The sequence below is a fragment of the Sciurus vulgaris genome (assembly GCF_902686455.1).
Source record: "Sciurus vulgaris genome assembly, chromosome: 1".
In the NCBI taxonomy this organism is placed as follows: Eukaryota; Metazoa; Chordata; class Mammalia; order Rodentia; family Sciuridae; genus Sciurus; species Sciurus vulgaris.
This window is the reverse complement of record NC_136461.1, coordinates 35,453,128-35,468,985: the sequence shown is the minus strand read 5'-3', so window position 1 is coordinate 35,468,985 and position 15,858 is coordinate 35,453,128. Positions and strand designations below refer to the sequence as shown.

General features: G+C 41.9%; 1 protein-coding gene across 9 annotated transcripts in view; it reads right to left on the bottom strand.

Annotated features, from left to right (window-relative positions):
- Window positions 1–15,858, bottom strand: part of MAST2 (microtubule associated serine/threonine kinase 2) — a 265,812-nt gene that overhangs the window by 18,712 nt on the left and 231,242 nt on the right. For 7 of the 9 annotated variants that reach the window (XM_079115708.1, XM_079115709.1, XM_079115702.1 and 4 more), the window contains 6 exons: window positions 12,786–12,861; window positions 10,012–10,032; window positions 7,968–8,046; window positions 5,571–5,725; window positions 3,095–3,170; window positions 490–699 (listed from right to left, as the gene is read on the bottom strand). In XM_079115708.1, coding sequence (XP_078971834.1) covers window positions 490–699; window positions 3,095–3,170; window positions 5,571–5,725; window positions 7,968–8,046; window positions 10,012–10,032; window positions 12,786–12,861 — 617 coding nt within the window. The remainder of the gene's footprint in view (window positions 1–489; window positions 700–3,094; window positions 3,171–5,570; window positions 5,726–7,967; window positions 8,047–10,011; window positions 10,033–12,785; window positions 12,862–15,858) is intronic. The other 2 variants (XM_079115704.1, XM_079115703.1) reach the window with 1 other exon arrangement.

Below are 15,858 nucleotides of genomic sequence, written 5' to 3'. Positions count from 1 at the left end.
TATTTTAGTTGTAGATGAAACAATACTTTTATTTTATTTATTTATTTTTATGTGGTGCTAATGATGAAACCCAGTGCCTCACCTGTGCTAGGCAAGTGCTCTACCACTGAGCTACAATCTCATCCCCTAAACTAATTATTTTGAGAAGAGAGCCTACCACATCCATTGGGGCCACTTTTTGGCTTTGGATAACAAATCTCTTAGTCAAAGAACTTATGAATCTACAATGTTAGAGCCTCAGGCAGAGTAATATGGCTTTGGATGTAGAGAAGAAAGGACTTAAGGAACTGAGTTCACTGATACCATGCAGGCTTTACTCAGTGACTAGGACGGGATCTAAGTCCATCAGCACCGCACTTGGAGGTGGTTCTTGCATATCGGCAAGGACAGCTAGTGGTGCCTGCAGGTTGGGAAGACTGGGAACTTGCAAATTCCTGATCTCAGCCTACCACGCAAGGTTTACCATCGCCCCAGCACCAAGTCACTCACATCTTGTAGAAGTTTCTCCAAATTCTCCTGAAGTTCATAGAAGTAATGTGATGTAATGAGGCCACTCCGAGATTTATCCAGGCAGTCTCGGGCCATCTCAATCACCTGATGATGAATAAAGCTCAGGGCTCCATCTGCCAACGGCAACACACTATCTGGAGTGTTGGAGGAAATGAACTCTGCTAGACGTTCTTCCATTTGTGCGGTGGCCTGGGAATAAAAGCAAGAAAAATGACACTTCCCTTCTAGTCCTAGCTCAGTTGGAGCTAAGCCAGAAGGACATGATAACAGCTAAGGATGGGCTCCCTGTGAGCCTGGTTTCCTGATGTTGCATTTGAGAAATCTAATGACTGAAGACACGAGAAGATCACTTTTAAGTCAAGTCAGAATGCTCCAGCACTATATTCAAAGGCCTCTTACTGCCTGAATTTGCCTGTCCTGTAGCGCATGCTCTTTTGTCTGGGGACACAGAAGGTTTGCTCTTCTCCTTTACCCTGGCATATCATGCCTGACTTTTTTTATGCTGTTCACTGACTGTGGCCTTCTCACCCTGCCAGGTCTGCCTCCCAAGCTCCTGTTAGTTCTTTCATCTCACTCAAACACCACGTCTCCTCAGGGAAGTCTTTCCCCTAGCAAACAAGAGTTCCCTTTCCTCGGTGCTTCATCCACTGGCCTTCCAACTGGATACACATAGTGCACAGACACTGTCGAGTTCTAAGCCTTTCTCTGGACTGGGAAGTTCTATAAATCAGAGACAATATTATCATTTCAGGATCCTCTTACTTAACCTGAGGACCTGCTTAACAGAGATTCTGCTGGACACAGCTAAGCAGGTACTCGGAGAATGTTTACTGAAGTTGTGAACTTGTCTGGTCTCAGATACCAAGTTGGGATGAAGGGCTGTGGATAGAAACATGACTCTTGCCTGGATCTCAGCAGAACAGAATGGAGGCCTGGCTCAGAGCCTTCTTGGGGACCTAATTGTACAGTCATGTCAAAATGACAAATATACATCACTGAGCAAGTTCCAATCTGCCTCTCTAGGACTCCAACTTCTTTCTTTAGTCACTAGGTGGTGATTTCTGATTTTAAGTATGTGTTTAGGCAAATATATACATATATATATATACATGTGTGTAGAAAGGGAAAGAGAGCAGGAAGTGAAGGAGTCAACGTATTTTCTCTAGCAAAAGTTCATCTTACATGAAGGACTGGAGAAATGTCTATGAAAACCAACATACAGTGCTAGAATGACAACACAATAGCTGACATACAAGAAGCAAACACATGGTATGCATCTCTCAACACTACACAATCTGGAACTTCATTATAAAGTACAACAAGATGATTTCCAAGCTGCTTGTTCTGCCCCTTCTTTGCTCTTGTTAGTGCCCATGCCCAGACTAGAAAGCACAGACCCACAAGGCACAGATTAAATAGAAAAATAATAGCTAATACTTACTGAGCGCTTCCTATGTTCTAGGTACATAGAATATCTAGGTAATCTTCATTAATGCTCACAAACTCCCTACGAGATAGACATCCTTATTATTCTGAATTGGAGATGAGGGAAATGAAGTCCAGAGAAATTAAATAATCTGTCCAGGGTCATACAGCTAGTAAACAGTAGGAGCAGATTTCAGTTCAGGCAGTCTGGCTCCTTGTTACTATGCTTTACTGTACACATCAAGAGGGAAAAGCACAAGGGGTTTACCACCTCCCTCAGCCATCATATCTACACAGAGAGTATACCTGAGTCTAGAGGAAGAGCCTCAAAGAGGAGCACAACCCCCACAGTGCATACCCCAGGCAGAGACAAACAGCCCCAGGAGTTGTGAACAGAGGATGAAGAATGAGGCTTGGGCATCCCAGGACATTGTCAGTCTACTGCTCCCTCTCAGACAGAGCTGGATACTTTCTGCAGGAAGGCCAGATCAGAGTGGTGTTCAAACAGAAATGCAAATGGGAAGCAAGGTCTTAGGTCCTGCAGACAAGTGTGAATGCTATTTCTCAGCTATCTCAGGATAACAACCTATTTTCTTCCATCAACATTTTCCCGCTTGAAAACACAAATACAAATGTTAGTAAGCAACTCTGTGCCCTTTGTCTCCTATTCTACTGCTCCCTCTGGCCTTCTTCCTGCCAGTACAGCATCTTTCTGTGTACTGTCTGGGGCCTGCTTAAGAAATATGTACCAAACGTAGGTGATTCTAGAGAGCTAATCATGTCATGGGGGCACCATGACTCACAGATCCTGATATGCACAGTGAAAACTCAGGCCCCCAGTTTGCTCCTTCTCCTTTAATACATTAGGTAGTATACCTTTCTGACATTTCCTTCTAGTCACCTGTCCCTCTGGGGAGTGGACAGACAGAGGCTCTGCAAATACAGCCCGTGAACTCACAGACCCTGCTGCCTCCTGCTGCTCATGCAGTCTGGAAGCCCTCATGCCTGTGTCTTCCTCCTTCTCTGAGAGCCTTTCTGCTCCTTTTCTTGGTTACTTCTGGAGGCAGCACTTCACCCTTCGCCCCAGAGTTTCTTACTGGACTGGCAGTAGGCAGCCATCCTTAGGGTATTATCAGACTTCTTTTAAGTGAATCCTTACCTTGGGGAATCTTTCTTTGTACACATGATTCATCATTATTATTTCACTGTCAAAGGAAACTGGGGACCGTCCAGGACTGAATAAGAAAGAAAATAATCATGTTATTTTAGTACTATGAAACTCTCAGAGAGAAAGACAGCCATCCCCAGAAACCCTGCCCTCCCACTCATTTCAGCACCTCCCACATTTCCATCTTAATGAGAGCTGGCTGCACGCCTGTAATCCCAGTGGCTTGGGAGGTTGAGGCACGAGGATCATAAATTTGAGGCTAGACTCAGCAACTTAGTGAGGCCCTAAGAAACCTAGTGAGACCCTGTCTCAAAAAGTCGAAAGGGCTGGGGATATGGTTCAGTGGTAAAGTACCTCTGAGTTCAATCCCCAGTACCAATAAAATAAGTGAGGTGGGGGTGGGGAGAAAGATAGAAGTGGAGGTGGGGTGAATATGCACACGCTGAGTTCCAGAGCCTTCCTTATTCCTAGAGTTCCCAGGGTACCATGTAAGGTTCAAAAACAATGCCATCTGGTGCTAGGTTATCTTCCTGAAAAACGCATGGTTTTCACAAAGAACTCCTGCCTGAGCATGCAAAGGCTGAGAAAGGAGAAGCCTACTTCTGAGTGCACTGGTGGCTTTTCTAGGATGACCTCCCCAGAACAAGATTCTGTGTCCTTGTAGCTTGGCTAGTGGTGTCTGGGAATCAAATCAAATTGACCAACCTCCAAAGCAACCAAAGGAAGACTCTACACACCCATTTCGTTTTCCAAACAAACTGTAGCCAACAGTATTAACTTGACCTCTGACCTAGAGATGAATGAGGTGAATCTAGCCTGTAGTTGGCTGTAAGTCTGGGTCATCTATTGAAGGGAACAACAGTATTTTCAGTCTTAATTTATTACCTTCCCTGGTAACCTAAATCTTCCCCTCTAGCCCACATGCAGTTACATCTCCTTAAAGAATTTAAAATTCTGAGTAATACAAATTTTAGGTTCTGCCTAACTTAGTGCCCTGACAGGAGATCTCAGCTGGGCTTGGGCTAGGTTCAAAACTTTTCCTCTTTGCCTTTCTCCTCAGAGTGAGCCTTGTTCTGTCTGCTTCACTGATGCACATGACCAAGTATTTAAGGGTACTACAAGAGGGACTTCCCTGAGTGTCACTGTGGTCCTCTGGGTCCTAAGAGGTACCCTTTACTCTGTGTAAGTTGCTGAGATTACCAAGATACGGGTGTTCCTCTATGAGACAAGGAAAGTCATTAGCATCTACTCTCACTCATTTGTATTCTTGATCCTTTGTACTTGAGTACCAGTCATCATCTCCAATTTCTGAAGCTAAATCAGTTTGGCCCAGCTTACTCCCTGTCACTCACAGTGCCAGCATTACCTTAGGGGAATCTTTCTGGGAGATAGTGCTCCCTTGGGACATCACCCTGTGCATGTTGGACAATTTCTTACTTCCCAAAGACCCTGGGAAGTCATGAAGTTGAGCTAATTTAACTCTCTACCCTCTCCCTTAACTTGGAATGTTGGCACAGATTTACCAGCTAGTACCAAAGAGTATGGGCAGTTAATGGCTGGGGGTGCAGTTCAATGGTAGAGTGCTGGCCTTGCGTGTGCAAGGCCCTAGGTTGGAACTTCAGTATTCCCCCCTCACCAACTCGGGGAAATTCAGAAAAAGTAGCTGCTAAGGTTTGTTTAGTTTGATGAAGATAGACTTGGATAGGCATTTTTTATTTCACTTAATTTTTGCAGCACTGGGGATTGAACTCAGATATACTTTACCACTGAGCTACAGCCTCAGCCCTTTTTATTTTGAGAAAAGAGTCTTGCAGAGTTGACAGGGTTGGCCTTGAACTTGCAATCTTCCTGCCTCAGTCTCCCAAGTCACTAGGATTACAGGTGGGTACTGCTGTACTCAGCTTCAGATGGGCATTTAATTCTGTTTTAAATTGGGCTCCTTCCCCAAGTCAGTCACTTGTGTCTGCAGCAGCAACTTTTCCAGCTGGCCTGGCTCATACACTCTGAATCCCATGGTTTTTAAGTCAGGTTATCATAAGAACTGATAATACTATTACTTTCTTTTACTGAATGGAGTTGGAAGGGAAATAGAGAAAGATCGCTTGACAGCATCGCCAGATAGCTTTTGAGTAATACGCTGAGATGAACCTGAAGACAAAACAGTTTTGAACATCAACTGGACTTGATTTACTCAAGCTGGCCAATATGCTCCACCAGAGGTTAGAAACCACAGCCAGCAGACCAAATCTGGCCTATTACCTGTGTTTCTAAACAAAGCTTTTATGTTACCTGTGGCTGCTTTCACACTATAACAGCAAAGTTAAGTAGTTGTGGCAGAGACATATGGCCTGTGAAGCCTAAAATATTCAATATCTTGGCCCTTTACAGGAGATGTACGCCATCCCCTGTGGTATGTAGCAATCAGAGGTCCACGGGTACTGGGACAGTGGGCAAGAGCACCCCTCACCTGAGGCTGCGGGAGCGGGGCCGCATGGCTGGGGACTGTCGTCCTTCCTCATCTGGCACGCTTTCTGTGCTGAAATGCTTCGTCAGAAAATGCAGCTCATCAGCGGTAGGCTGGAAAGGCAACTGATGCAGCTTTTCTTGTGAGGAACATGATGACTATGGGGGAAAACAAGATTAAAGATAGGATCAATCACGGTTCAAGAGGGGACAAGGACTGAAACTGCTCAGGGACTTCCTCGCCAATGTGAACACAAAGCAGGTTCTCCTTTCCTGGCTCCCTATAGCCTGGACTGGGCACGATTCTGTTCACCATGAGTCCTTCAGAGGTCTCAGTCCTGATCAAGCCAAGACACTGGAGTCATTCAGGAGCTGTGCTGGAGTTGGATCCAGGCCTTCATGAGGCCCCACACCTAGGAGCCTTTTGAGGAAATAAAAAGCAGATCCTCTGCAAGGACCACTTGCCTTCTATGAGGCTTTTGGCTAACTGGGATGGTAAGCAATTAATAGAGCATGCTTCCTAGCTCAAGAAACGTTCTAGGTATGTTCCGCTGCAAATGATATCCCCTTAAGTTTTCCCTTTCACAACCTTGAGAGTGCCAACAAGGGGACAGCTCACCCAAGCTTCCTTTCAGCTGTTATGCAAAGGAAAACTGGCTTTGCTGAGGCTGGGAAGCTATGTCCAGATGCTAGGGACAACATGAGGCAGGAAAATACACCAGAGAAGAAAATTACTTCTAGATCTGGACCTAAGATTCGACTTGATCTGAAAACAATCATGAACTCTAAACATGGCTGAGTGACTGAAGATTCCTGACAAAATGTTCGCCAATCACAACAGACCATTTGAGGAAGTGAACCAGTATCACTGCAGGAAGCCCACAAATACCTATGTTGCAGCAATCCACATGGCTCCAGAATCAGAGATTCTCCTCTATCCTATAAGACCGGCTAAGAGAACAGGCAAGTCTAGCACCACTGGCCCAATTTAAAAAATCTAAATCCAGGGCTGTGGTTGTGGCTCAGTGGTAGAGCACTCACCTAGCATGTGTGAGGCACTGGGTTCAATTCTCAGCACTGCATATAAATAAATAAAAATAAAGGTCTGTCAACAACTAAAAAAAATCTGAATCCATTTAGAGTCAAAGCTGCAGCACCACACAGAGGGAATTCTGATGCTACAGGGTCAACACCAAGTGAGAAACACTTTTTTTGGGGAGCTAATAGAGTGTGTCTCTCTCATGGAATGTTATAGTGCACAAAATTGTAAATAGCTAGTGCGGTGTCTTCATAGGGCTCTGTCCTGGCCACATATTTATAAATGAATGGATCAGGCTGCAAAAAGAATTATCACCCAATTAACACAAAGCTAGTGAGGCAATACATTATGGTGGACAAATCTGGTATTTTAAAATATTCCAATAAGCTGGAGCAATGGGTTGAGTATGATAAATTTACTGAACAGATAAAAAAATATATATATATAGTATAGTGTGTATACATATACATATGTAGGATACACACACACATGACTCTTACTTTGGGTTTAAAAAAATCACTTGAGTAAAAGGTTATGGAAAAATGGGTATTTAAGCTTAGCTGCCAAAGATCAATAAGACCTTTGGATTAATTTAACAGTACTATCTAGTCACAGAAGAAAATGATAATCCTTTGCTGTGCTTGGGATTCAGGACTGTAGACAAACCTGTCAGAGAAGACTTGAAGAACAGTGGAAGAACTGGGGATAGGGTCATCAAGTCTACTCCCTGTAAAGCCTAAAATCCTAGTATTTAGCTTTTTACAAAGTTGGTCAACCCTGCCATCCTTTAATAAAAAGAAGGATTCATTTTAGGGTCAATTGCACATGGTAGCAATTAGTGTTTCAGTTGCATTTTTGGATAAAACCTTCTTTAAAAGAAATATAAGTAAAATTTTAGAGTTAGGCTTAGTCTTTTGTTAATATACATCACACTCTTTCCTTCCTTTTGGGAAAATAAAAGGTAAAAAAGGAGGCACAAGGTCTGTCAGGGCTTTGTGACATGGGAGGGATGATTTGCTCTTGGTTGTAGTTCTAGAAATAAGGTTGGTGGGTGGGCAAGGGAGCCATGCTTAGGAGTCCTCGGGCCCAGCCTCACTGGCAAAGCAAAAGTGCATTCTCAAGCCCTTCTCTGACTCTCCTAGGAAGAACTGACCACCAGAGAGGGGAGGGAATGTTCCAAAGGTATTTATGGATCTCACTATGTATGTGAAGGTTCACTAAACTTCTGCCCTACTCAGCCCTACCCACAACCAAGCTATTTGAATTTGCCTTTAAAGGAAAAGTTAAGAATCATTTTGTAGTACTAGATAGTGCTGTATGGATCAGAATGAAGGAGGTATGGTCACAGATATGGCTACTTACTGAGACAGTAGAGCTAGGGGTGTTGGTTCCATAGCCTGAAGAAGGCAAAGAGGCCAAGGACCAGCGCCGTCCATCAGTCCTATGTAAGAAGAAGAATATCAGGTAGTTCCTACAGGTCCCTACCCTGAGCCCAGGACCTGTCTGGCTATGTCCATCAGCAAGTTTGGACAGTTGATCTGCTGGAGGGTTTCTCCTCATCTCAGAACAGCACAGCTTCATCCAGCACACGCCCTTTCCTACAAGAGGCCTATTGATGTATGTTCTCCACTTCAGAGATGACACTTCTGACGACGAGGGAACCCGTGGCTTTGAATAAGAGCATCTGCTATATCATGCTGTGGCTTTGGAATAAATATTTTAATACTTTCAACTCATTCACTTTTAGAAAGAAGCAACAGGAGAGGACTCTACCTAAAAGCATCATCTAAGGACAAAATTGACACTGAAATAAGCTATATCCTTTTTATTGAGATGGGGTTTCCCTATGTTGCTCAGGCTGGTCTCAAATTCCTAGGTTCCAACAATCTTCCTGCCTCAGCCTCAAGAATAGCTGGGAATACAGGCATGAAGCACCATACCTAGCTTTATTTCCTTTCTGAAGACTACATGAAGGGCTCTTTGGTTTCCCCAGGACACTGGGTTGACAGTAAGGAAAAAGTGGACCACAATCTGGATCTAAACTGAACATCAATAGATGGCAAATAGTTATAGGCCACCTATGATCCATCAGGACATAAAATCAGTCTCTGAGAAAGTTTGCCAAAGAGTGACAGTAACCTTAAAAAAGAGGAGGGAGGTGACATACCTTTGGCTTTATATGAGACTTTGGAGGAGGCTTTATGCCTCCTCAAAAGTATGGCCCTCAAAGTTCTCATCTCAAATAACCACAATTATGTGCTTTACTATAGCAGAGAATTAAAGCTTTTAAACCATGAACACGTGATTGTTTGCCTGGACTGTGGAAAATGGCATAAAGTATTGTTTCCTGTGAAGCTTGGGGGTACACAGCCTGCTGAAGTTGAAGCTGTATGAAAATTTCTTCACTGCTACCCATAGAATCTTAGAATATCAGCAACTGAAGACTTTTAGAAGCTAAATTCTTACTATAATTTGCAGAGAAAATTCTGAGACCCAGAGATTGGGATGAGATTGGGCTTCATAGTTACAGTAAGAGATGGGGAGTGGAGGAGGAAGGAGAAAAGAGGAATAAATATTGGTAGGATTTCTCCTTTTGAAGCACTGTTCCCCACCCTTACTAATACAGAGCAGCTTTTCTACTGTGTTCTATAAGGGAAGAGCCTAGTGTTCATGCCACATGCACATGACTCAAACTTCATGCTACCCAGGCAGCCAGCACATATAAATCAGAACTCTGCTGGAACCTTGTCTCTGAAGCAAAGAAATGTCCAGGAGGGTAATAAAACATGATGTTCTAACTCTTTGCTAGGCACTAGATGCTCTACATAAGAAAGCCATTCAATCACAGGAAAACAGAGCTCAGCAAAGAAATGTAACTCAGAAATGGATTTTCTAAGGTCCTGTTAAACACACATTTTCACATGTGATTTTCAATCCTTTACTTTTTTTGGGGGGGGGTTGGTACTGGGGATTGAATTCACGGCCTTGTTAGATAAAAATAGAAACCAAATGCATGACAGCCACTTCTCTGTATATTGAAGAACAGGGGCCACCAGAGACAGAATGAAATGCCACCATAGGATGTCTCCAGTTCCTTCGTCTGGTCTCCTTACTGGGAGACTAAGGAAAGTTGTAAGATTGCAGGTGAGTTGTCCCTAGGCTCAGAAGTTTGGAACTATTCAGTAGTTCCTGCCTCCATGCATATGAGCTCTAAGCCTTGGTTCCAGCAGGTAGTGGGGGATGCTATGAGGCCTCTTTGATAAATATGCAAGGCCCAGTGTTCATACCCATAGTCAGAGAAGAATCATCATAACCAGTTCTCTCACCAAGCACAAAATCACAAGCCACATTATCCTGCCATGCATAGCAGTGGTCCAGCCCCTCTCCCCATCATACCCACTATTACCTGTCTGCTCTGTGGCCATGGCTGCAGTGAAAAGATGTACAACACAGTGAGCACCAAAGGGAACCAGAGAGAGCAATCTGTTTGACCCCCAGCATTTGGTTTAGCTTGACAAAGGCAAATTTTCTGTTTATGAATGTGTAGCATTTGGAAGGTAAAATGACCTCAATAACTAGGAACCAACAATTTCTGATATCCTCTTTGGCATGGTTGAGGCATTCCTCTCTATCCCATCAATAACTAGCAGTTTTTCCTACTAGGAGGACAGCCCAAGGTTCTATTGCATGTACATGACTCAAATGTCATGTGTCCTAGGACAGACTTGAGTCAGTGATAATATCAGGCTCCAAAGCCTCCTAGTTGGTTCTACTCTTGAAGCCTAAATCAAGTAGATATAAGGGCAACAATGGAACCTGCTATTCCCTCAACCTAGGATAGTCCCCATACTTATGTCCTTAAACCTAACATGGCAGCTGCTTCTCAACCTTCAGAGTGGCTTAATGTGACCACCAGTGGGGACTCACCAGCCCCACTCTTATTCTTTCATGCAGCATCATGTTCTTTCCCTTCGTGGTCAGAGCTTACAGCTAAATATTTGCTTGTTCAGTTATTGTCTGTCTCCCTCATCACCCATTTGATCAATAAGCATTGATGCTTATTATGTTCTAGGAGACACAGTTTTGAACAGATTAAGGTATTAAAGGTGACTTGATTCTTGTTGAGGTGAGAGGAAAAAAACATGACAAAAAGAAAATATTAAAAATATTAGAAGGCTGGGGTTGTGGCTCAGTGGTAGAGCACTTGCCTAGCATGTGTGAGGCACTGAGTTTGATTGTCAGCACTGCATATACATAATTAATTAATTAAATAAAGGTACATCAACAGCTAAAAAAAATTAAAGAAAATAAATATTAGAAAGTATAGTTTAAAAATAAAATTGGATGATTTAGATTGTGTGGTTAAGAAAGGTTTCTCTAAGAAAATAACATTTAGGATGAGATAGGAATGACAAGAATGAATTAACCAAGTGAAGATCTGAGGGGAGAGCATTCCTTAGAAAGGAAACAAGTACACAGACCTTATCTAGTTTTAAGAAAGTAGGGACTATGTCTATTTTGTTATCAATGTAAAACTAAGCACTCAACATAGTGTCAGCCTCAGTAAAAAAGTCAGAATTCAGTAAAAATTTATTGAATGAATGGAAAATGACTTAATGCCACCTCTGGGGATCTGGTCACAGGTCCTAATGTCCCAGTTCATACTTAATCTGAGGCTACAATTCATATACAGTCCAGGCAGAAAGTCTGGGATAAGTCTTTCCAGCTGTTCTGCAAAAACAAACATCAATCCAACATATTCTTATATTGTAAGTGACACTACTTGAATTCCTAGTTAAGTAATTGGAAATTATAGAGTAGGAGAGATGAGTCCAGGGAACACATCTGAATAAAGTTTCTTTCAAATAAAGTAGGGGTCAGGAGGGGCACCCAAGTCAGTCATCAAACTTCTCCCTGCTCAAGTCCTTTTCAACTACACAGAATCCTGGAGAAGAAGGGATGTATTTCTTCTAGGTTGTCATTTGAATAGTGAGTAAATGCTATTTCCAGAAGTCTGTTTTTTTGTCATGTCATTTTAAAAAGTAGTGTAAGTATTAAAACTGCTCTTGTCTCAAGGTGTACTATGTTCTCCATCCATTAATAGTTCTAAATCTGGACTCATAATTGAAGTACTTAGTCTTTGGTACTTAAGACTCTAGCCAGGAAAAAACTTAAAAAATTTTTTTAAAAATTTGAAATAGGTGTAATGGTACATGCTTGTAATTCCAGTGACTCAGGAAGCTGAGGCAGGAGATGCCCAAATTCAAGGTCAGCCTCAGCAACATAACAAGGCGCTAAGAAACTTAGTGAGACCGTGTCTCAAAATGTAAAACTTAAAAAAAAAAAAAAAAAAAAAAAAAAAGGCAGAGGATGAGGTTCAGTGGTTAAATGCCCCTGGGTTGAATTCCTGATACCAAAAATAAATAAATAAATAAAACAAGAACTTAAACTCTGTCAAAATAGAATCTTAAAAAAAGTTCTGAAAAAACTCTGTGTGTGTATCCTTTGCACACAGTTTGGATGGATTCTGTCAACCTGGACTTCTATAGAGGTCAGGTGATACCCTAATCATAGGTGAAGCTGTCAAGATGGTTACTCTGGGCCACAGACAGGCTTATAGCACTTTGAGTGAGGAAATAAATGGGAGGAAGAATATAAGCACAGCTCTGTATATAACAAATCTTTCTAATTCATGGAACAATAAGTGAAGACCCTACAGTCTTTCTATGCCCACATGTAGGCCAGATGTTCAAAGCTGAGGAGAGAGGAATGTCAGGCCTTTCCAGTTCCCTGGAACTCTCTGGGTTAGAGGAACAAGAGTATACCTTTGGGTCCTCCAGGGAGAGAGCCCATTTTTCTATTGATCACTGTAGGACATCTATCAATTGAGGTATAGTGCTTTGGTACATAATTTTAGGATACCAGGAACTTGTGATTAAAAATTATAAAAATAAATTCACTTCTTAAATTTATTCTCCCATTCCAACATTCAAATGCAAATACTTGAACAAGATATTATGATCTGAGAGAGAAAAGCAGGGAAGGATTTTGATGGCTGGTAGTCCGAGGTAACTCACTTGAAAGTGCACTGACTTATAGAAGGAATTTGATATTCAACTAACATTCATGAGCAAGTGTGTCACAGGTGTTAGTCACAGAAGAAGTTTTCTTGCAACTTACCTACGGGCAGGAACAAAGGAAAAGTGAGCAGGTGTATTTGGAGAGAAATTCCGGGGGCTATCCAAAGGACTGTTACCTGTGGATGGAATAAGGAAAAAAAAAAAAAAAAAAAAAAAACCTCTGAGAGATTCCCCTTTGAGGAGTGTTGACAAGATTTTTAGGCAAGTAATCTTCCTTTACCATTGGCAATTAGCATATCTTGTTATTTTTTCAGGCCACCATTAGTTTACAATCTCCTTTTTGTAAAAGTTTGGCAGCCCAAAGGTTTTTTTTTTTTCTCTTGTTCCCATGTTGCCTATAACAAAACACATCTCTCAGATATCCATTCTAGGTCCAGCAGCAACTTACCTATTTCCTGTCCTTTTAGGAACACCTCAGGTTCCAATCTGCCTTGTTAAGTTAACCCAATTTTCCAAAGGCTTTGAGAGCTCCCCTAGTGCAGATGGTACAGCAAATGCTTAAACATTTCTCCAAGGGCAACAGGACTCCGAATCCAAAGTTTTGCACATCCATCTCTGCACACTGCATCCAACAAACTAAACCAGAAGACTATGTGCTTTAAGGAGGAGCTGAAGTTCTCAGGTGGGGACTCAGGACAGCACTGTATCTTAAAACAGTTCATACTTAAGCCTCCAAGTCTACAAAGCATATCCAACCTTCTGATGGTGTAGGAATTACTATCATCTCCTAACTATGCTTCATGTGTCCCCTGTAACTTGCTAACTTAAAACTCAGAAGCTTTGAACAAAACCATGTGCTTACTTTTGTATTAGTCACAACAGTTCTTGAACCTAAGGCTGCCATACTTCTCTGGTCTGTATTCCAGCTCAGGCTAATACTTGGCAGAATTGTCTATCTGTTTCTACCTGAAAGGCACTTTGAAGTAAGCACCAAATTTCATGATGTGCTAACACTTCATAAACCTTATAAAGCCTGGTCACTTTCCCACTTCTGTGCCTACTTCTGAGAATCAACACTGGCTATGAGAAACTGAAGCTACCTGGGGCCAGTGGTTTCATGTGCCCTGTCTTTTTCTCAGTTAGTTTGTTTCCTGTGTAATCTATGGATTTTCCAATGTGTCATGAAGCTGCTTTGTGGTTTCCCATAATCTCTATCCACCAGGGCCTAGATAGCACTTAGTGTCATTCAGTCCTGATCTGGTAAGAACCAGTCTCTCAATCAGTGCTCCATCATTTATGTAGCAATATCAGTAATAAAAGGCACTCTCTTTGGTTGAACTAATTACAAAGAGGCAGTCTCAGCTTCTTCTCACTCCCAGGTGCACAAGATGCACAGCCTTATCTATTGGATCTGCTCTCAACCTAGTACTAACGTATGATAGAAAGTATAAGGATAGGTAGAAGAAACATGTGGAACAAAATAAAGAGTGGTCATGATTTAAATTCCAGATTTAATCTCTACCTCTACATACTCTGCTCACAAACAATGCTCTTAAATCAATTATCAGTGTTGGAAGCTGTATATGAAATATGGATTTGTTTGAGTCATTAAGGCAGGGAAGCTGCTTTTCTGGGAACTCCTGGGTGAAATTCCCCAGTTCAAGAAAGTCCAGATCGTACAGTCGCCCTGCCTTAGCTCATAGCTCTAGGTTCAAACACAGCCACTGGAAGATGGGTGTTACCTGCCAAGCTCCAACAATCTGTTTTCCTGAAGAAACTCATTATTGAATCACTGTAGTGTGTTCCACTATAAATAAAGCATACAACGGCTTTTCTCTTTGTGAGGATCAGACCCATCAGGTCTGTTCCACCCATCATGCCCCTGCTCTGAATATATATATATATATATATATATATATATATATATATATATATATATAATTCTCTTCTTTTGTCCTTTTTCTTTTTCTTTCTTTTTTTTTGGCGGTGCTGGGGTTTGAACCCAGGGCCTTGTGCTTGCAAGGCAAGCACTCTACCCACTGAGCTATATCCCCAGCCCTAGTCCTTTTTTTATTTTTATTTTTTTTCTATTGGATGCTTTTTTTTTTTTTTTTTTATTGTAAACAAATGGGATACATGTTGTTTCTCTGTTTGTACATGGCGTAAAGGCATACCATTTGTGTAATCATAAATTTACATAGAGCAATGTTGTTTGATTCATTCTGTTATTTTTTTTCCCTTCCCCCCACCCCTCCCACCCCTCTTTACCCTCTATACAGTAGTTCCTTCCTCCATACTTGCCCCCCTCCCTAACCCTAACTCTAACCCTTCCCTCCCCCCCATTATGTGTCAACCTCCACTTATTAGCGATATCATTCGTCCTTTGGCTTTTTGAGATTGGCTTATCTCACTTAGCATGATATTCTCCAATTTCATCCATTTGCCTGCAAATGTCATAATTTTATCATTCTTTATGGCTGAGTAATATTCCATAGTATATATATACCACAGTTTCTTTATCCACTCATCAATTGAAGGGCATCTAGGTTGGTTCCACAGTCTGGCTATTGTGAATTGAGCAGCTATGAACATTGATGTGGCTGTATTTCTGTAGTATGCAGATTTTAAGTCCTTTGGGTATAGGCCAAGGAGTGGGATAGCTGGGTCAAATGGTGGTTCCATTCCAAGTTTTCTAAGGAATCTCCACACTGCTTTCCATAGTGGCTGCACTAATTTGCAGCCCCACCAGCAGTGTATGAGTGTACCTTTCTCCCCACATCCTCGCCAACACCTGTTGTTGCTCGTATTCTTGATAATCGCCATTCTAATTGGGGTGAGATGGAACCTTAGGGTGGTTTTGATTTGCATTTCTCTTATTACTAGAGATGTTGAACATTTTTCCATATGTTTGTTGATTGCTTGTAGATCTTCTTCTGTGAAGTGTCTATTCATTTCCTTAGCCCATTTGTTGACTGGACTGTTTGAATTCTTGGAGTAGAGTTTTTTGAGTTCTTTATAGATTCTGGAGATTAGTGCTCTATCTGAAGTATGATTGCCAAAGATATTCTCCCACTCTGTAGGCTCTTTCTTCGCATTGCTGATAGTTTCCTTTGCTGAGAGAAAGCTTTTTAGTTTGAATCTATCCCAGTGGTTGATTCTAGCTTTTATTTCTT